Source organism: Leucoraja erinacea, chromosome 30 (genome assembly GCF_028641065.1).
Source record: "Leucoraja erinacea ecotype New England chromosome 30, Leri_hhj_1, whole genome shotgun sequence".
NCBI classification, from domain to species: Eukaryota; Metazoa; Chordata; class Chondrichthyes; order Rajiformes; family Rajidae; genus Leucoraja; species Leucoraja erinaceus.
This window is the reverse complement of record NC_073406.1, coordinates 26,335,400-26,358,675: the sequence shown is the minus strand read 5'-3', so window position 1 is coordinate 26,358,675 and position 23,276 is coordinate 26,335,400. Positions and strand designations below refer to the sequence as shown.

General features: G+C 40.8%; 1 protein-coding gene across 5 annotated transcripts in view; it reads right to left on the bottom strand.

Moving 5' to 3' along the window:
* prdm16 (PR domain containing 16) overlaps positions 1–23,276 on the bottom strand; it is a 733,455-nt gene that overhangs the window by 142,695 nt on the left and 567,484 nt on the right. For all 5 annotated transcript variants that reach the window (XM_055659693.1, XM_055659694.1, XM_055659696.1 and 2 more), the window contains exon 3: positions 3,404–3,538. In XM_055659693.1, the coding sequence (XP_055515668.1) occupies positions 3,404–3,538 (135 nt within the window). The remainder of the gene's footprint in view (positions 1–3,403; positions 3,539–23,276) is intronic.

Sequence of the window (23,276 nt, the reverse complement as noted above, 5' to 3'; positions counted from 1 at the left end):
AAGGCAGCATTACAATGCAGAAAGAAGCAAATGACAAATGATGGAGCTTCAAAAATCGCAAATGGGATTTGCAATATTGACACAGGTGTTACAATGAGATGAAATAATTTTATTGCAACCCAGGGTTTAGCAGAAGTCTTCTCTCAGGTTTCCTATTCCACTGCTGCTGTCTCCCCCCTACAGGCATTCCTTGCCGTGCATCTGACCTTCCATCCATCAAAGATGGACACAAAATGCTGGAGTAAGTCGGTGGGACAGGCAGCATCTCTGGAGAAAAGGAATAGGTGACGTTTTGGGCCGAGGCCTTTCTTCAGACTCCCCGGTCCCGACCTGAAACATCACCTATTCCTTCTCTCTCGAGATGCTGCCTGACCCAGTGTTACTCCAGCATTTTTTGTCTATCTCCAGTGTAAACCAGCATCTGCAGTTCCTTCCTACACCTTCTATCCATTGATGTTTTCTTGTGCTCTGATGTACCCCAGTAATGGCTAAACCCTCCCCTGACGGCCTTGCCAAAATCTGCAGTCAGGGGTAGACACAAAGGCTATTGGCTTAAACCAATTACTCAATGGTTATAATAAAGGTGGGGTTGAACCAGAGTGGAACCCTCCAACATATTAGTTTGATACTGTTCCTTCATTAGTGGGATAGTGCCTCTGGTATCTGCCACAGGGTTTTACAAAGGCTCTGTGTGTCTTGCCTCTGCCCATACTATTAATATAAATCAGCAAATATGGAATGTGAATAGTAGAACGACGACAATCTGACATTATCTTGGACCTCCTGTGATCCAGATACATTCTACGAGGTGTAAAACTCATAATTAAAAATAACAGATAGTTCCAAATGACTGGCCTTTAAACTCACAAGACTTGGAAAGTTGGCTTTACACCACATAATATTTGCTGAGTTTGATAAAGAGTAAAATCAAGTGGGTGGTACAATACATTTTGTCTTCGACTCTCCGTTTCTGAACTGGGTGGTGAGATTAAAGTTGTTGACAAATGCTGTCTAAGACTTTTTATCTTCTACAAGAATACTGAGCACAAAGTTTCGAAAGTGACGATTCGAAAGCAATTTTGAAGTGTAAGTCTGTAATATCCAATAACTCCATGCAAGTCAAAACGTGATGCATAATTTACCCACTCACTGACACAAAACGTGGAGTTGAGGTTAGTGAGGAAAGTTGCCAAAGAATACAATAGCATAAAGATCAGTTTGGGAAATGGGCAGAGAAGTGACAGATGGAGATTAATCTGGATAATGTGTCCTGTTACAATTTAGGAAATCAAACGTATACAGTCAATGGAAGGTCCCTGTATAGAGGGATCTTGAGGTGCAAGTCCATAGCTCCCTGTAAGTGTATAATGTAAGTATACAAGTATAAATGCAGGTAGATATGGTGGTAATAAGGCATGCCTTCATCAGTTGGAGCATTACAGACAGTAAGTCATATTGAAGCTGTATAAAACGTTGGTGAGGCTGCATTTGGACTATTGAGTCCAGCTTTGGTCACCCCATTACAGGAAGGATTGGAGGCATTGGAGAGGAAGCATATGAGGTTGACCAGGATGTTGCCTGGATTAAAGAGTATTAGCTATAGGAAGTGCTAATTGGACATACTGCGATTGTTTACTCTGGAGCATCTGAGGTTGAGGGAGATCTGATCGAAGGATATAAAATTATGAGATGCATAGGTAGGGTAGATAGCGTATTTCCCCAGGGGGAAATAATAAAGAGTAGAAGGCACGGCTTTAAGGTGAGAGGGAGAAAGTTTAAAAGAAAAATTGCGAGGGCAGCGTTTTAATACAGGGTGGTGAGTGTCTGGAACGTGCTGCCAGGGGAAGTGAGGTTTAAGAGACATTTGGACAGGCACATGAACATACAGAGAATGGAGGGATATATACAGGCAGATCGTATTAGTTTCATTTGGCAACATGGTCAGCACAGACATCGTGGGCCAAGAGGTCAGTTCCTGTGTTGAACTTTGTTCTAACAAGTAAGTAAGTTTATTGGCCAAGTATTCACATACAAGGAATTTGCTTTGGTGCTCCGCCCACAAGTAACAACATGACATACAGTAGTCAACAATTCTAAAACCGGCCATTTTGAAAGTTGTAGATTCTGTCAACTCCACCACACCGAATTTCAACATGACAAATGCAGTTGTTAAACATCCTTGCCTTGTGGTTTGTGCATTACTATCCAGCATTTGGAATCTGCAAGCTGTCATTGGACATTGATTTGAACTTTCTTGCTGAATATTGCCCAAACAAGAAACATTGTTCTCGTCGCGACTACATAGCGAGGCAGGATGAAGGTTGAAGGCCCAGAAGACAGTGTAGGGATTGCATGTTTCTACATAATGCAACATGCTTACAGGCTAACAATGATGAGAGCATTAAGAAAAAGGTATCTCAAAAATCGACACGCCTTTTTAAGTGGAAATGAAGATATCAAGAAATAAAGAAATATATCAAGAAATATGCTTAATTAGATTCAGGATTGTGTGGCAATTATTTCATTCAATCAATTTAATAATTTACTATTATGTTGATACTGCACAATAACAAGGATTTTTCTGCAATCATTTTTTAAAAAGTGTTTCTTTGTACCAGGTGACTCATGATTTTCAGACTCAAGTATAGGTTTACAAATGAATTAAAAATATATTTACACAAGATGTTGCAGTTAGATTTATTTTACAGCAGGGTTCCTTACACACACATAATATTCACCAGTGAAAAAGTGAGTAAGGCAAATAACCATATAACCATATAACAATTACAGCACGGAAACAGGCCATCTCGACCCTTCTAGTTTGTGCCGAACACATAATCTCCCCTAGTCCCATATACCTGCGCTCAGACCATAACCCTCCATTCCCTTCCCATCCATATAACTATCCAATTTATTTTTAAATGATAAAAACGAACCTGCCTCCACCACCTTCACTGGAATCTCATTCCACACAGCTACCACTCTCTGAGTAAAGAAGTTCCCCCTCATGTTACCCCTAAACTTCAGTCCCTTAATGTCCCCTTGTTTGAATCTTCCCTACTCTCAGTGGGAAAAGCTTTTCCATGTCAACTCTGTCTATCCCTCTCATCATTTTACAAACCTCTATCAAGTCCCCCCTTAACCTTCTGCGCTCCAAAGAATAAAGCCCTAACTTGTTCAACCTTTCTCTGTAACGTTAGAGGAGAGTGCTTTAGCACTGCTAACACCCATCACTTTGCTGAGATGGACATTTAATCTTTACTTTAAAAGTGTCTGATGTTGTGTTGCGGTGTTATTGTTAAATTATTTCCTGATAGTTGCATTTAGTTTTGTACATGGAGTTCTATCAAAAGGAATTGCATCACAACAGGATTGAGGAATCAGTGCCATGAAGGCAACTCACCTGGTCATTAATCTGACAAGCTACTAAATTCTGATGGTTGTAGGTGTGCGCTGAGCAGATGTACTTCAGCCAGTTCCCGCTTCCAGCCTGGTTCGCATCAATGCAGAATTTTAAATTCCCCAGCTCATCAACAATCTGCAAAATAATCGAACAAAAACATTTTTACCGTCTAAAATTCTCAGTTAGTAAAGCAGTTGTTTCTTGACTTTAATCCCAATCTGGAAAAAACAAGCATAAAAAGATGGACAATCACATGTAAGAGACACAAAATGGAGTAACTCAGCGGGACAGGCAGCATCTCTGGAGCGAAGGAATGGGTGACGTTTTGCTTCAGACCTGAAGAAGTGTCTTGACCTGAAATGTCACCCATTTCTTCTCTCCAGAGATGCAGCCTGTCCCGCTGAGTTGCTCCAGCATTTTGTATCTATCTTCGGTGTAAACCAGCATCTGCAGTTCCTTCTTACACAAGGATTTCATGGATTAATTTTTTGGTGTGGGCCCAAAGAAATGGTTTCACACAATCTACAAAGACATCTTCATTGTCTGCACCATCTGATGGGCCTGGAATGTTTCGCCAGCATTTTCCATTTTCTGTGGTAACTTGAAAAGGTTTATGTGTAAACAAAGTTTTCCTTATTTGTAAGAATATAATATTTTCTCCATATGTGAGCGAACCAACAAATAAAAGTGAGTTTCCATGGAAGGCAATTTGTAAAATGCTAACTTCAATTCCAACATGTAGGATGTTATTCAGCCAGTCATTATCAGATCCAGCACCCATTGCATTCCCTTGCTATGACGTGTGGCATTGTTACATTATGGGCTTCACTCATGAGTTTTAGTTTGCAGGCATGACTTAATCTGCAAGTCAACCAGCAGATATTACTGAGCAGGAAAAGTTGCCGCACTTCATCACAAATATTTTTCACACCATGGCCACAAGCTGAGGTTTCAGTAACAAGTGCTTGTGCTATTCTAACAGTTGGTTGGCTGCACAATGTTTTCACTTGCAAAATTTCTCTCCACAGCTCTTGGGTTCTAGCTGCCTAGGCTTCATAGTTTAAAGATCAAGCATGGAAACAGGCCCGTCGGCCCACCGAGCCCACACCAACCGGTTCACACTCGTTCTATGTTAACCCACTTTCTCATCCACTCCCCACACACAAGGGGCAATTTACGGAAACTAATTAACCCACAAACCCTCGTGTCTTTGGGATGTGGGAGGAAACCGGAGCACCCATAGGAAACCCTCGCAGCCACAGGGAGAACATACAAACTCCACACAGCGGGCAACCACCCCAGTGAAGCATTCTTAAAACATTAAATGTAATGGCAAATGTCAGATTTTTGAATATCAGTAGACATCATGGTCATATAATCCCAGACATTCACTTCGACCACAAGCTCCTGGACAGCAATTGAGAATAGTCACCGGGATGATTTTGCTATTTATATAGCACCTTTACTCAACTTGTAGCTAAGGTCAACAAATAATGACCCACCAATGATCAAACCTTTGTACTTCCTTGCGTAAATATTTATGGCGTGTCTTAAATACTATTGGGACCACTCCGAGAAACTCTTTTGTATCCAAATATAAAATTGATACAATGAGCTCATTATTTTGATACAATCAGTGTTCAGGGTTCATTCATCACTACCCGCTTCAACTCATGAAACACTATATGGAAGAATCTAGAGGGAACTGAACTCCTTTGTCGTTTGGAATATGAATTCCTTAATTAGTAAAGGAAACACGTTTTCATAAAATTTCCATCTGCTTAACATATATTCACCTTGAAGCCAACATTTCACTACCCTCTGAGCTTCAAAAGGCTGCTAATAGGCTTATTAAATATAAAATGTTAGTGCAAACTCCTTGTTTTTGCCTCGCCTACCTGCAAAGTTCCGACATTATTTGTTTTAAACTTTCTTGCCACTTCATTTTCTGTACCATAGGCAAATGCAATGTTGATTTGCATATTGAATGATGAAAGCAATTTAAAGAAATGATTCATTTTGGTACCTTCAATAACTAAAGAATGCCCCTTTAGTTTTTATCACACTTCAAAATGACTTTGCTCTGATAGAGACGGTCTCCAATCCACAATGATTCTGATTCTGTATCTGAATGCCGCCCAGTTTATGCAGCTTCTGGACTGGCTGGATGCTGTGATTTGCATGCTGAATTTCTCAGTCACGCTACCCAAAGGCATCTTGCCAATGGCCTGAAGCTTTATTTTGGGAGGGAAAAGAAAGAAGGGCCAGAAGAGACAATTGCAGGACCAGACTCTCCCGATGTGATCCATGTATCTGAACGGCCAACAATGCTAAAATAGCAACAGGTCTGTCCCAGGGTGTGGCCCTGTGGGTGCAGGTGAACCACAAGGAAAAGTAAAAGAATGCTTCCTCCGTCAGCAACTTGCAAATGTCTGTGGAGTTCTTCATCTGAAACCAATCTGCAAATTATTGCTATAATCTGGTTTAAGGGCTGGAATCCCCGACTGTGCAGAAAGTGATTAGTCATCGACTCTAAACATTGACTCCCTGCACTGGGGAGTTCAAATATTTCCAGCTCCTCACTTAGCAAATAAAATCAGAATGATTTATAGCGGAGAGTTCTTTTAAAAAAACAACCTGCCTACAAATTGTTTCCAAGAAATAGTTGCCTCGCAACTCGCTGGTTGGCGGGCATGTGAAGTGGGTTGGCTGAAAGAAAAGAGGACTGGTCCACTCATCTCCAAGTAACATCAAACTGACATGGAGTTTAGAAGTCTTTGAATTGATAGTGAACTAATAATAGTGTGCATGCTAAAAAGGTCAATATTATGATCTGTTTTTCAGTAACTCATAGGGTGATTAATAGAATGAGAATGTTCTAAATAATTAGATGCTATTAGGATTTTTTTTTAATCAAAATAAACTTTATCAGAATAAAAATATATACAAAACAAAAACTGTGCAAAAGTTCTTCCGACATTCTCGGAGGCTGTATATATATTCATTTGTGTCATATCATAGTGTTCACCAATATCATTTTACCCACTATTTTCATATGTGAACGCTAACATGTCCCACTGCCTGCCTGTTAGCAATTGGTTCCTGTTCTTTGTACATGAACCCCACATAACATCAAAGCCACAAAGTTCCCCTCTTTACGGAGGAATTCCCCTTTCTTTCCCCAATCCAACTCTCTGGCAGTGTGCGATTACACTTGGTCAAGAAAGTAAATAGTTGACCTGCTCCCAGCTCTTCAGACTGAAATGTTAGCGTTGGCTCAGTGGCTGGCCTTCTTGCCTTTGAATCAGAAAGCTGAGTGATCATTTCTCACCAGTGCCTTAGGATGTAATTCTAGGCTCCATGCTGCTAAAGGCATGTTAGGCTAGAAATTCCTCTGTGCAGTGCTGATTTTTATACACTACCTGAAGGGATTTAATCTAAAACCTGCGCACCTTTCCAAATGTGTTCCAAGTCACATGCTTCATATGGGTGCAGGTAGATTAGCATGTACACTGACACCAAAACAGATGCAACCCACACATAATGACAAATTGCAAGTAGGCATGAACGGGTGTGAATGTTTGTGCCACTCACTGAAACAGACCAGCAGTGGAAGGTGAAGTCTGCTTCAGTTATATTTAAAGGGCATCAACTCTACTTAGACCATCTATCTCTGACAGATTCTGAGTAATCAACTTTCCCACAGGTATTCTTGAAAGGTGATTTTGATTGGTGTTAGCTAACATCAAGCATCCCCTCTTCACCTTATCTCTCGCATTATAGTTTGTCTCAAACCACTACTGCTACCCCCAACTGGTGTGGTGGCAGAGTGGAAGAGCTGCTGCCTTACAGCACTAGAACAAGGTTCGATCCTGACTACGGGTGTTGGCTGTACAGAGTTTGTACGTTCTCCCTGAGCTTTCTCCGAGATCCCCGGTTTCCTCCCACACTCCAAAGAAGTGCAGGTTTGTAGGTTATTTGGCTTGGTATAATTGTAAAACTCTCCCTTGTGTGTAGGATAGTGTTAGTGTGCGGGGTGATCGCTGGTCAACGTGGACTCGGTGGGGAATAGGGTCTGTTTCCGCACTGTTCTTACTAAACTAAACCTAAACTAAACACAGTAGGTTCCTTGTCTGATCACATGCATGACACTGTCCCCAAACAATACCCTTGTCATCTCCACCCACGTTACTGTCCTTTCCTTCGAGGTGACTGCATCTTCCCTGATTCTGCCCTTTCTGCACCATTGTTCCTTGATCTTGCCCCTTCCCTTAATGTTGTCGGCATCTCTCTGCCATCACCCATCAATCCCAACTCCTCTTTCAACTACAATATCTTCAACATTTTATGTTCTACAGATGGTAGGATATTTGCTTTTTTGATCAGAGGATAAGATCAGATAAGGTGTAGACCTCATGGAGAAGCTGCATTAGTGATGCTGCACGCCTCTAAATGTGCAGGCTCGATTACGTGCTCACCAGCGAGGATTTGGCCAGAAGTAAGTGACCAGCTACATCACTTGGATGTAACAGTAACATTAATCTCCTGAACGGCATCTGCTTTCTTTCAGTTTAGAATTGCACCTCAAAAGAGATTCACAAGATATTTGGGCACAATTTGTTTTTGTTTCATCTCTCCTAAACCATCTAAAGATTGGTCTCTTTAACTGTATATTTTTAATGCCCCACACAGTGATTGAACACATTTCATCCAAGTTAGCCTTTTTGATCGATTGATTGATGAATGAATAATACTGCATGGAAACAGGCCCTTCGGCCCAGCGAGTCCAGGTTGACCATCGATCATCTGTTAACACGAGTTTTACGTTATCTTACGTTTGCATCCACTTGCCATGCATTAGATGCAATTTATAGAGTCTAATTAACACAAACTCCACACAGACAGCACCCAAGGTCAGAATCGAACCGGGGTTCATTTAAAATGTAAAATTGTAAGATGTAAAATTTTAAATTAAAAAAAAATGTCAATAGCTCTTCCAAAAGCACCACTGTGCTGCCCATTTTTAGAGTTACATTCATACAACATGGAAACAGGCCCTTCAGCCCAACCTATCCATGCCAACCAAGACGTCCCATCTGCACTAGTCCCACCTGCCTGCGTTTGGTCCATATCGTTCCAAATCTTTCAAATCCATGTACCTGTCCAGGTGTCTTTTAAATGTTGTTATAGTACCTGACCTAACTACCTCCTCTGGCAGCTCATTCCATATACCCAACACCCTTTGTATAGAAATAGTTGCCCCCCAGGTTCATATTAAATCTTTCCCTTCTCACCATAAACCTATGTCCTCGGGCTCTTGATTCCCCTCATCCTCCTGCGCTCCATGGAATAGAGACCCAGCCTTCTCAACCTCTCCCTACAGATCAGACTCTCGAGTCCTGGCAACATCCTTGTAAATCTTTTCAGCACCTTTCCATCTTAACAGTATCTATCCTATAACAGGCTGACCAAAACTGAACACAATAGTTCAACTGTGGCCTCACCAATGTATTATACAACTGTGACGTATCCTCCCAACTTTATAGTCAATACTCTGACTGATGAAGGCCAATGTGCCACCCTATTAACCTTGATGCCAATTTAATCGGCTACCGATTTAATCCGATCCTATTCTTTTTCTATATCAATGTAATACTTTCCATTGTAAATATCGATCCAAATCATTTTTAAACTTAATATTAGTTCCATTATTCTTCAAGGCAGTGGACCCAGATCACAACCAGTCTTTTTATAATTATTCAATTCATTTCCCCTCTGTTGCTTTTACCAATAAATTCAGCATTAGTTTATAGTACGTGTACCGAGGTACAGGCAAACGCCTTTGTTCTGTGCTAACCAGTCAGTGGAAAGACAATACATGATTACCATCGAGCCATTTACATTTACAGTGTACAGATGGAATAACGTTTAGTGCAAGCTAAAGCCACCAAGGTCCGATCAAACATAGTCCAAGGGTCCAAAAATAATCCAAACATAGTCCAAAGATAATCCAATGAGGTAGGTAGTCATTCAGGACTGCTCTCTAGTTACCTTTAAATATATCAACCCTCCTGTTTGTGAATATTATTTATCTCTATTTAATCTTTCAAATATCTTTTAATAATCTGATTTTAAAGAAAATTGTTAGAAACATTATAAGAAATATTTTTACACCTTAGTGCCTTTTGGATGAAGTTATTGAGCTGTAACAAAACTATTTGATCAGACAGCAACTACTGTCCCGTCCAACAAGAATAAAAACTTACTACTGTACTTGTGACAACTGAAAACAGGAATAACATATTAATTTTAGCAGGTTCAGATTTTCATTCAAATGAAGTGAGAAGGAGAAAGTTTTGATTGTTGCACTCTGGTGCTGAATTCTCATCTTGTTTTAAAGCAGGTTCTAAACTTTTATAACGGGTTCAATACTTAAACCAATTCTTTTTTTTTAAATTTTTATTTATTTATTTATTTTTTTAATACAATTTTATTTTTTAGAAGTAAAGTACATTACATTAATACAAGCCAAATATAACTTATTACATTTCTTGTACCACTTCATTTTTTAAGCTTTAAAAAGAGAAAAAAGTAAAGAAAGCGAGAAAGTCGTGATTGTGTGAAAAAGTGATCAAGAAAAAAGACCCATTACACGAAGTTAGAGAAAAAAGTTAAGAAATAGGTTGTAGAAAAGAAAAAAGAGAAAAAGAAACAAAAGCTCTATTAAGAAGACAAAGCAGAAAGGGATATACCAGCTTCGTATTTTTCATCCCCCCCGTACCAGATCCTGAAACCATTTATTTTCAGAGTACTGTTGCACCTTATGCTTGTAGTAAGTCGATAAATGCAGACCACGTCATTTGGAAGTGGTCTGATTTGCCTGCAAGAAGAAATCTCATATCTTCCAGGTGTAATGTTTCGAACATATTTGAAATCCACATATTAAACCAATTCTTAAGCAAATTCTGTTGCAATTTCTAGGCAATACTTACAAAATGCAAAATGGTAAGGTATACACAAAATGCTGGAGTAACTCAGCGGGCCAGGCTGCCTCTCCGGAGAGAAAGAATGGCCAATGTTTCGGGTCGATACCCTCCTTCAGACAAAATGTTCCTCCTTTACCATTTTGGAATAATGTCATCTTTGCCTTGCTTTGGAAAAAAAATCTTTCTTTCTAATAGAGTTGGAAATTTACATTGCTGAGATACTGTTGCGATTTGGCGAAATAGATCTCCAAACTACTGCAAATGAATAACCAGAGTACCAGCCTGCTAGAATGAGGTTGGCTTTTGACTACACTGTACTCCAAATCCAATTTAAAGAAATCAGTCACATTGAGATTTCTTGAGGTAATTAGACAGTACAAATATATGTACAATCAATACAACTCAATTTTAGGCAATCTAAAATATCAATTGCAAAATGAGCCTTTAAAATAGCTACATTCAATGATTCGGTACATTCTCTTGTGAAACCAGGAATCTGCAAAATAGGCACATTTATCCAGAATTTCGCCATTCTTTCTATTTCCCATTTGCTCCATCCCTCGTCTTTGATTATTTTTTGATTCATACCACGGTAGCATTCAATTCCTTTGTAGGATCCATTCCATCAACTTACAATTCATTGGGTGGAATGCGAATGCCTGGTGAGTTGAGTACACTGTTATACATTGAGTGGCTAAGAACTTTTTAAACTGGTGCAGAATAAATACTTTTATATTTATTTCTCTACATTGCACATTAGTATGTAATTTTAAAAGCTATGTTGCATTCTATTTAAACATTAGATAACCATTTAAAAAGTGGCTATTATCATCTTTAAAATCAAAGATTGACACAAAAAGCTGTAGAAAAGGAATAGGTGACTGTTCAGGTCGATAAGGATCTCGACCCGTAAATGTCACCTATTCCTTTTTTCCAGAGATGCTGCCTGACCCGCTGTTACTCCAGCTTTTTGTGCCTATCGTCAGTGGAAACCAGCGTCTGTAGTTCCTTCCTATACATCTTTAAAATTAATCTGCTTGTTTCAATAATTCAAAAATCATTATTTTTGTATCGCCTAGAGGGTGGGGCAGATACAGAATTGGAAATCAATAAACAGTTGTATTCATTCAAATCATTTTGAGGAAATAGTAAATAGCCAGAGGATGAGATGATAATAAACAGATTTGAAATTCTTACCGGGTAATTGTTCATGGTTTATTGCTCAAGATGGTGCGTTCCACTTCACTCTGTCGTGTTACCCTGAACCATACTCACCCCCTCAACTGATTGAGAATGTTGGTGTGATGCCACCTCTGAGACGGCATGAAAGTGCAACTCAGGACTTCAACTATCTGTGAACCACATGGCCTTTGGCTGATGCCTTCCATTGAGAAGTGAACTCAGATTCTCAGCTATGTATAATTGTGGTTAAAATTTGCATTCTTGTAATGTACGTGCAATAGACAGAGCTTTCATTCTGCAATGGCAGTGCACCTAGTGTCTTGACAAAATGAAGGGATACGGATTTCAGGATCAATGGACAGAAGAGTACAATGACAATATCATCCAGTAATGAAGCCAATTAACAAAGTATACTTTCAAATAGCTCAATGGCTCTGCCTACTTGTCCACATTGAACTAAGACCCACAGGTTTCAATGTGGAAGAAGAAACTGCAGATGCTGGAGAATCGAAGGTAGACAAAATTGCTGGAGAAACTCAGCGGGTGCAGCAGCGTCTATGGAGAGAAGGAAATATGCAACGTTTCAAGCCGAAACCCGAAACGTTGCCTATTTCCTTTGCTCTATCCACAGGTTTCAATCCTGATTCATATCTAGTCGGAGGATTCTGGCCAGGAAAACTGTTAAGGTCCTAATGGAAAGCACATTGGTCCACAGGAAATTTACCGTTGACAAATTTACCCAGAAACTGACCATACAATGTTGCCCTTCCATGAATGATGATTTTGACTTCAGACTTTTAGACTTTTAGACATACAGTGATGAAACAGGCCCTACAGCCCACCAAGTCCACGCCGACCAGCGATCACCATATATTGCATTGTATTGTGTTGGAATTAATTTATTAGCCAAGAATGTAAAAATATACAAGGAATTTGATTTGCCATGCAGCCATACCAAAAAAGCAACAAGACAGGCAACTGCATAAAGATTAACATAAGCATCCACCACAGCGCACTGTGATGGAAGGCAATTAACGTATTATCTTCCACCTTCCTTTTCTTGGGGCAGTCAGGGCGATCGAAGCTGCCGCAGGCGGTGATCGTAGCTCCGCATTGGGCCGATCGTAGCTCCCACGATCGGGACGGTTGAAGCTCCCACGGTTGAAGCTCCTGAAGTCAGTCCCGTCATTCCCTGACAAGGAATCGCAAGCTCCACGATGTTAAGTCCGCAGGCTCCCACAGTTGGAGCTCCCGAAGTGGATCCCACCAAATGGACCGCCAGCTGCACGATGTCAGGCCACAGAGCCGACGGAGATACAATACGGAAAAAGTTGCATGTCCGTCGAGGAAAGAGATAAAAATAGGTTTCCCCACCCCCGACATAATACAAAAATAAAGGTACACTAAAACATACATTTAACAACAGACTCAAAACAACAAAAGAAGAAAAGGACGAGACAGACTGCTGACGAGGCTGCCATCGTTCGGCCCCACACTCGGGACAAGTACTTTTTTTTTTACCAAAGCCGAATAACCTACAAACTTGTACATCTTTGAATTGAGGGTGGAAATCGGAGCACCCGGAGAAAACTCACATAGTCACAGCGAGAATGTACAAACTGCGTACAGACAGCACCTGTGGTCAGAATCAAACCCGGGTCCCTGGCTCTGTAAGGCAGTTGCTCTATCAATATGCCACAGGGCTGCCCTTGTGTTAATTATGAATGTGTAATGACAATCCCTTCCCATTGCCAGTGGACAATGATGTTCTATTCAACAGTCACCTAAATTGATCACACAAAACACATTGCAATACAAATACTGATCTCAAAAGTGTTCTTACAATGGCGATCTCTCAACCTTCTCCTCTGATGTTCACTACAAAATAGACCTGAGTAATGCTCTCTTAATATCTCTCCAACTTGGACCATACTATGTTGAGCTCACATTGATTGAACTATGTCAATCTTTATTAATTATGATCATGAGAATATTATTTTCCACAATGACCACAATGAAATAGCTGATCTTCACTGAAAGTGATCATATGATACTGAACTCAGCAGTGAGTTACAACACTGGTTTCACCAGCAAGGCAAAGGATGAACGGCTGTTGTACACAGCAGAGCACTGTCCCATACCTTTCACCCAGGTGAGTAAACAACAAATCAGAAAAGGCAGCTCGGCATTGCTGGTGTCTCCTCCATGTCAGGGGTCAAGGTCCCCATTGCTGGTGTGTCTCCAACATTCGGGAGTTGGTGTCCATTGCTGGTGGCTTTCCCAGCCCTGGTATCTAGGTCTCAGAAGCACACAGTTAGCGTAGGATTCCTGTTGATCACCTGCTTTCTGCCAGGTCTGAATTCTTGATCTTCTCAGTTGACCAAAGACAGTTAGCATTTGGAAAGTAACAGTGCATTTCACCAGGGATGCTCCCTATGGGGTGCAAGTACATAATTCCTTGGAAGTAGTAACACAAGTTGATGGAGTAGTAAAGAAGGCATATGGTATTGATGCCTTTAATAGTTGGAGCATTGAATATAACAGTTGGGAGGTCAAGTTGTGAATGTATAAAGTTTGGTAGAGCCACATTTGCAATATTCTGTAGCTTTGTTTACCATATTCCAGGAAGTCTATAACTAGGGTGCAAAAGAGATTCCCCAGGATGTTATCTGATAAGGTTATAAGGTCATAAGTGATAGGAGCAGAATTAGGCCATTCGGCCATTCTCCGCCATTCAATCATGGCTGATCTATCTCTCCCTCCTAACCCCATTCTTCTACCTTCTCCCCATAACCCCTGACACCCACACTAATCAAGAATCTATTTGTCTCTGCTTTTAAAACATCCATTGACTTGGCCTCCTCAGCCTTTGTGGCAAGGAATTCCACAGATTCACCAACCTCTGCCTGAAGAAATTCCTCTTCATCTCCTTCCTAAAGGAGCGCCCTTTAATTCTGAGGCTACGATCTCTAGTTCTAGACTCTCCCGTCAGTGGAAACATCCTCTCCACATCCACTCTATCCAAACCTTTCACTATTCGGTATGTTTCAATGAGGTCCCCTCTCATTCTTCTAAACCCCAGCGAGTACAGGCCCAGTGCCGTCAAATGCTCATCATATGTTAACCCACTCATTCCTTGGGATCATTCTTGTAAACCTCCTCTGGACCCTCTCCATAGCCAGCACATACTTCCTCAGATATGGTGCCCAAAATTCCTCACAATACTCCAAATGTTGCCTGACCAGCGCCTTATAGAGCCTCAGTTCCACATCCCTGTTTTTGTATCCTTGAAATAAATGCTCGCATTGAGTGTGTCTTCTTTACTACCGATTAGATTTGCTGATTAATTTTTTGGGAATCCTGCACCAGCACTCCCAAGCCCCTTTACACCTATGATTTCTGGATTCTCTCCCCATTTAGAAAATAGTTAAGCCTTGATTCCTACTACCAAAATGTACGACTCTACACTTTATTCCATCTGCTATTTCTCTGCTCAATCTCCTAATCAGTCTATCTTTCTGCAGAGTCTGCGCCTTTTCCATCCTATGTGCCCCTCCACCTATTCTTGTACCATCTGTAAACTTGGCCGCAAAGTCTTCAATTCCCTCATCCACCTCAATTAGAGAGAATGGAGCTGTAAGGTGAGGTTGAAGAAATCTGGATTGTTTTCTCTGGAAGGTTGGCGGCTGAGGGAGGGGGACGGTGAGGGTATGTGATGGGAGTACATAAAATGACGAGAGGCATCGGTAGGATAGACAGTCAGAGTCTTTTCACGGAGTGGGAAAGTCAAATACTAGGACTCAAGGTGAGAAGGGGAAAGTTCAATGGAGGTTTGCGAGGCAAGTTTAACACAGGGAGTGGTAGAGGCCAGGAACATGGTGTCAGAGGAGGAACCACAAGCTCATTCAAGAGCAGCATCGCAATATTTTAGAGGCATTTATACAGGCAGAGGAAATAGAGGTATAGACCACGGGAGTTGGGATTAATTTAATTTACATCATTGCCACCACGTTTGCCATTGTGGACCGGAGATATACTGCTCTATGCTGTATGTTCCCTGTCTGTCTTCACTGACAGATGATTCCTAAAATGAAGGATGTGGTCATATTTTCCAGAAATTGGTGTGATTCTTTATTGCCACAGGACATGTGATGCAGGGAACAGGTTTGTCGAGGACCTTTTAATTGTGGATGTTGAGCGTAAGGTCCAAGCTGTTCAATGTAGCAATAATGAGTCGATGACTTGGAGCTCAGCTTCCAAGCACCTTTTACGTTTTACCGCCGAGATTTGGGAAACGTTGGCTCTGTAATATTGTCAGTAAAGGTTGAATGTTCCCCAGTAATTTTTGATGATCGGCTCTGCTTGTAGAGGACGTTTGTTGAAGGTGAAAAGCAAGTTTGGAGCGAGAAAGATTGAGAAAAGTGTCAGGCAATGATGCACTTCACTCGGATTGGCTTTCTTGTAGACTTTTCTGTTGGATCCACTGAGTTTCAGGATTTCAGCATTAATGTTCAGCGCTCCTGAGTTATTTATTCGTTAGCTTTTCTTCTTACAGCCTTGTTGCAGGAAGAAGAAGAAAGAGGCAAATTCCTCTCTACTTGAGCAGAGAGCACTAATAACATCCCTAACGCAGCGGTATGTTTCCATGATGGGAAATATTCATCGTTTTTTGGAATCAGTACAAGTAAAACAGTGATCTTCACCACCATAGGCAGCGAAGAGTTGGCACAGCTGTTGTCCTGGAACTGATACATAGCACAACCTTATGGGGCTGTCCCACTGTACCAGCTAATTCAAGAGCTCTCCCGAGTTAAAAAAAAAATCAAACTCGTGGTAAGCACATAGAATGTACGTTGCAGGTACGTCGGAGCTCAGGACGTCTCTTAGCGGCTCGTAACGCTAATGGCAGGTACTCGGGAAACATGAAGATTTTCCAACATGTTGAAAAGTGTCCACGAGAGCCCCGAGTACCTACGAGCGGCTATTACCGTAATTCTCCGAGTTCGAATCAGGGGAAACTCGGGAGAACTCTTGAATTAGCTCGGATAGTGGGACAGCCCCATTACAATGATGCACAGAGACAACTTTGGCTTGTGGATGCATAGTTCTTTGGGGTGTTGGTGATAGGATAGTGGGGGATAGCGTCTTCTAGCAAGGTCCAGGGCATGTTCTCTCCTTCCGTCTCCTCGGGCTATTTAGACCTGTCTTAAAGTTCTCGCCTCTAAGCTTCTGGACATGAACTGTACACTCATATTTTAGTTCAAAACCAGTTGATTACATATTTGCAAATGTTGGCAGTACTGATAAGGCATATGTCTGTTGTAAGGAGACAGTTCCAATTGATTCCCTCACATGGATGAAAGTAGTGATGCAGGGCACACCCTGCTGCTCAAAATTGCCAGCTTTCTTTATTTCCTGTACATATCCCACATTGAGTGGTAATTTTAAAGGGATGACTCCAATGAAATATCAAAGTTGGATTGATGTCACCTAATCTCGATGTGAACGCTTTTAGATTGTCCAACAAAAGTTTCCACGAAACATAAAATACTCTGATCACATTTGTACATTGAATTAAAAATCATTCACAATCAAATTCCTAGCCCAAAGAACAAAACTTTACATGTGCTTCCTGTCTTGTAGTAAGGAAGGTAGGTGTTTCTTCTCCTAAGAGATATAAGTGAACAGATATTCATATAACGGGGCAAATTATCTTTCCTATTGCTCGGCAATACAAGTTTGACCACATGTTTATAATCTATTGTGATTATAACATTGGGAAGTAAATGTAGATTTTGAATTGAAAATCACAGCATGGAGCTATTCCAAACTTTTATAATTGGAGCAAGAATGAAATATTGATTTGCAATTGCCAGGGTGATGTTTGATCTTTGATCTATGCACTGGTTTGCAATCCCTCTTCCCTTCATCTCCACCCTGAACCAACTCCAAACACCACACTTCCCAGATACTGATTTAATGTTCTAAGCTCTATATGTCAACTGGGACATTACGTTATTAAATAAATTGATTTTAGAAGATAGAACATAGAACAGTACAGCACAAGATCAGGCCCTTCGGCCCACAATGTCTGTGCCAAATATGCATCTTGAATTTCCCACTGAGAACATTGACACTTCACTTGGAAACAATAACATCCAAATTTGGTTAAGTTCAGCTAATGTATATCTCTGAGTTTAAAAAAAATGGAATTGGACATTATAATTGAAAATTATTCTTCTGAGTTGTTCTAAAGTTCTAGATTGTCAAAGCTATTGTCTCCTCTAACCTCCCTTTAAAAGTTTTGCCACTTACAATGGTGACAGTTTTTGTTCCCATCTGTATAATTGCTTGACTTGTAGAGGCTAATTAACATCTCAGCATTTCGAGTACATTCTCCAAGGGCATGTACTAGTGTGCCTGTAACTAAAACTTCCCCACTGGAAACACCAAGTCTATCAACAAATTCTACAAAGAGAATTGGAAAGAGTCTCGTTAAGAAACCAGATAACATCACAAACCACAAGATAAAACCTCAAAATGTGATTGCAGCTTTAAAAATCACGTTTCTTAAATACATGGTAAATCCATGTTTGCATTTATTTAATTATGGACTTATTCCGGTGAAGAAAGTGATTACAGGTGCTTCAGTACATGCAACTATATCCTTAATGAAGGGTTAGCAATTGTTACCTAATCTGTCAGTTGATTTAGTTGATGCCTCAGAAGTCTGTGCAGGATAATGGCCATATGGGATTGATTACAAAGCTTGATCTTACTGAGCAGGGTATACTTGTGGTTTTGCTCATCTGTATGTGATGATATGATTACTAGCTTCAACCTTCTTTTATATGTTTTTGCTTTTATACATTTATTGGTTGAGGGTGCATTAGTAAGGCTAGTATTTATGGTCTATCTATCTCCAAATGCCCATGAGAAGATGGTCATAGCCTTCTTTAATTCCTGCAACCCTCTCTGGTGTAGATACCCCCTCTGTTCTCTTGAAAGGAAACTTCCAGGATTTACTCTCAATAATGATGAAAATACAATATATTGTTGTCAGGATAGTGTTTTGGTTTGTAGGGGAACATGCAGGCAGTGGTGTTCCCAGGCACATGTTGATCCTGATCTTCTTGCCCGTGGGGTTGTGGTGAACTGTAGGGAGAGCTACTGTCAACCATTTTGTAGATAGTACCCATGGTATACAGAGTGAATGTTTCAAGTGATCTATCAAGCAACTGTTAAGCAGACTGGTCCCTGCACAACCTTTTGTCCTTTCATTGCCTCAGGGATGGACCCTTGTTTTGAGTGTGGTGGTAGGGTTAGAGACACGTATGATGTTGAGAGTGAGGAGTATGGTTCTTCCAATGCTGCTGATCCATGTGGATGCATAGTCCTTACTGTCCACCTGCACAAACCCACTCTCCTCACATCAGTGACTGGTGTGTCTATTAAACCTTTAATATGAATACGCATCGAGGTCCCTGTGATGTGAATGGACTACCTCTGCTTCTTGTGTCCCCCTCTTAGGGGGACATTCCGTACCCCTGCTGTGTCTCTTCCAAGTGTTGCTCTTCATGGAGGCTGGGCATTCTGAGGTAAACAGATTGGATTAACGTAGGAGGAACGTTTGATACTGTACTGCCTGGAGTTTAGAAGAATGAGGGGGATCTCATGGAAACCTACCAAATAATAAAGTGGATGTGGAGAGGATGTTTCTTGCGATGATAGAGTTTAGGACCAGAGGGCACAGGCTCAGAATAAAAGGATGTAGATTTTGAATGGAGATGAGGAGCATTATTTTTTACCCAGAGTGGTGTATTCTTTGCCACAGATGGCAGTGAAGGCCAAGTCATTTGATGTTTTTAAAGCAGAGGTTGATAGGTCCTAGATTAGTAAGGGTGTCACAGGTTATGGGGAGAAGGCAGGAGAGTGGGGTTGAGAAGGAAAAATGGAAAAATAAATCGGCCGTTCAAATGGCAGAGCAGATTCGATGGGCCAAATGGTCTAATTCTGCTCATATGTCATGAATATTGACAGTAGAGAGTTTCCATCCTCGTGTTTGACCTGTAGACACTTCATGGGGTCCTCAACTTGGGCTTGAAGCTCTCTGCCAGTGTGGCACTATCTCTATTAGATCCATCCTGCCGGTGGGGCCAGACAGATCCAAGCACTGTAATGGAGGCTGTCATATATTCTGTGAACATGATGAAGTCAGGTTGTTGTTTGAGTAGTCCTTGGTGCAACACTCCCAGAATAGACTCAGCACCCTCAGTTTGTGAGAAGGACTATGGCAACGTTGACTTTGGAGTGACTTAGCTGCATTTAATTCTGGTGGCCAAGTTGATGCTGGGCTGCCCATTCCATTTTATTTTTGTTTTGTTACAATATAACAAATTTGAATCAACAGAATAGCTTGCCAGTAGTTTCAGTGGGAAGTTAGGAGTCACTGATGCAATTGTGGGACGGCAAACACACACCGAGCAGAACAGATCATTTTATTCCTCACTGAGCTCCAGTAAACCAGATAAGTTCTTGTGAAAATGCCAGTTTCATGGTTAATTTTATTTGAAGTCCTATATTTTTGTGTTACATTCCAGACGATGTTACCATGCTAAGACTTGAACCCCGTGTCTCTAATATGTTCGGCCAGACTTGTGGATTTCTAGACCAAAACAATGTAATTGAAGGTTTTGGGTCGCTCTTGGGTGATGAATGGGAATGGCGTCAGATTTGGGTCAGGCTGCACACATGGACGTAGAATTGAGTTAGACAGGAAATGGCAAGGCTAGGATTTGGACTGGGGACACTTCAGCTGTGTGCTGATCTACAGCGAGGCTTACATTGGCAACGCAGGCACGGTTAAGAATCATATTTTCATGATCTTTCTTTGGGACTGGATCGATCCCAACTGTGTGTAACAGATACACCGTGATTAACATTAAGCAACCAGAAAGCTTGGCGGAACTATAATTCTTTATTTAATTTAATATGAACATAAACACACTGAAACATATTTCATTACCATCCATTCTTTTATCAATTCCCAATTTTAAATAGTTTTCTTTCTGCCACTAATGGAGTTGCTATGTAGGCCCTTTGTTGGCCAACTACCCCTGTCACTGCGCTGACAGCTAGCATGTTGAATGTTGTTGAGTTGTGATGTATGCCAGACTGAACAACTAATGAGAGTGAAATTACCGCAGTCAGTTTACCAAGTGTTGATTAAGTTTGATTGCGAGGAAATGCAGACTGTATATACGAGATGGACTGCAGTTCATTGTGTAAATATTTTTTTTCCAGTTCTGGAGGTAAAAGTCTACCTACAAAGGAGGAAGTTAAAGATTGTAATCCGGTCCGAGAGGTAATTTAACTGACAAAGTCAATTCCAGTCTGGGGCACAACGGCAGATATTTCTTTTGGTTTTCCTCAAATGAATCTACACATCCAAAAGACTCTTCTGTCTGCCTATATTGTGCAGCAGTTGGAAACCTATATCTGGAGATTTTAAGCAAATAATCCTTGTTTTACCCTGTATGAACTTTCTCCAGCAATTCCCCTCCAAGCCTTGATAATTCATCCAAAATTTTCAATGTCGCTAATAAACCAAACTGAGAAGTCACAAAACGGGGTATTCTTGTTAAGGGAATAGGTGTAGCCTGCAAAAGTTGTAAGCCTGTAACATCGACCACCCATGGTGCATCTCTTGCATTCCAAGGGATGCAATGACACTGCCAATCTATTTGGTACAGATGTGATCACAGACAGGATTTATTTTATCCTTTTCCACTCAGAACACAGAACAGGCCCTTTGGCCCATAATGACTGTGCCGAACATGATGCCAAGACCAACTTTCATCTGACTGAACATGATCCATACCCCTCCATTTTCTGCATATCCCTATGTCTGTCCAAAAGTCTTGTGTGCTACAGGGGGTCACATCTTCCCTGGCCATTGTCAAAGCATTCAAGGTTATTCTGAAGAAGATTATCACCTAAGATTTCGACACTTTGATCATGCAATGTAGCCTGGCTTGTGGCATTTGCAATGAATCAAGAGTTCAGCCATTGAGCAGAGGGATTGGTTGTACTCCAATAAGTTGCGAGATTTGATCTGCATTGATGGGATTACAGTCCTCCATAATCATGAGTGTCTCATTTGCCAAACAATCAATTTCTCTGGATAACATTATTTTATTCTCAACATTTGTTTTGATGCACAACAATTTCTGCAAAAACAAATTCACCAATGTATTATAAATGCTTGTGACATCTCTAGGATGGTTGGTCACTTCTCGTTTCTCCATGCTAGGACCATTTGTATGTAGTTATCAGCTGAGTCAGTAATGTATCGTGCATTTGAATAATCTAACAATTCAGCCATTCTCTTGTTGCATGGGACCAGGACAATGATACAGGCTATGGGGGGCAGTGTCCAAGACTGAATGCCCCAGGCCATATCACTGGCAAGATGCTGGAATCATCATTACATATTAATTCAGTCATTTAGAAAACCATAATACAATAACAAAGAGTAAATATGGCTTTAGAAAAGGGAAATTGTATCTCACAAACTTATTGGAGTTCTTTGAGAATGTAGCAAGAAGATTTGTAAAGAGGACTCAGTAAATGTAGTGTATTTAAATTTTCAAAAGGCATCTGATGTTGCCAATAAAATATACTTTAGTCAGCGGTGAATCTGTGGAATTATTTGCCACGGAAGGCTGTGGAGGCAAAGTCGGTGGCTATATTTAATGCAGAGATTCTTGATTAGTACGGGTGTCAGAGGTTATGGGGAGAAGGCAGGAGAATGGGGTTAAGAGGGAGAGATGAGCTATTTCATGAATGAAATGTCATGATTCAGCCATGATTGAATGGCGGAGTAGTTGATGGGCCGAATGGCCTAATTACACCCCTATCACTAATGATCTTATGATACTGGATAAGGCGAACAATGCTAATGCGTTACGAGCCGCTAAGAGACGTCCCCGACGTACCCGCTACGTACATTCTATGTACTTACCACGAGTTTGATTTTTTTTTAAACTCGGGAGAGCTCTTGAATGAACTCGTACAGTGGGACAGGGCCATTAGGGTTTGGTTCTTTTTTGTGGATGGAAACCTGTAACTCGTGGGATTTCAGTGCAATCACAGATGGGGCCACTGTTTTAAACGTAACTGAATGATTCAGATGATGGGACCGAGTGTATGATAATGAACTTTGATGCTGCAAGGATGCATGGTAAAGAAAAGTGTAAAAAAGCCAAAGATTTAACAATGGATGTGCTCTAAGGAAGTGGGCACATAGTTGGTGGATGCAGTATAATATGTGGGAAGGTGAGGTTATTTACAATGGGAAGATGTATAGAAAAGCAGATTATTGAGAGTGTCACCAGTACACAGCTGTATACTGCTGCATAGAGGGATCTAAACACTTGCACCACCAACAGCAAGTCATTAGGAAGACAAACAGAGTGCTGACTTTTAGTGCATGGAGAATTGGGTTTAAATGTTGAGAAATCCTGTTACAATTAGACGGGGCGATGGTCTCCTGATGTTATTTGTTTTTGTTTGATGTTATTTATATTTGTTTTGTGGGTAGTTCAGAGAAGGTTCACTGGGATGAAGATCTTGACTCATGAGACGTATGGGCCTATATTAATTGGGAAGATACTAAAAGACCAAAGATTGTAAAGTTCAGTTTA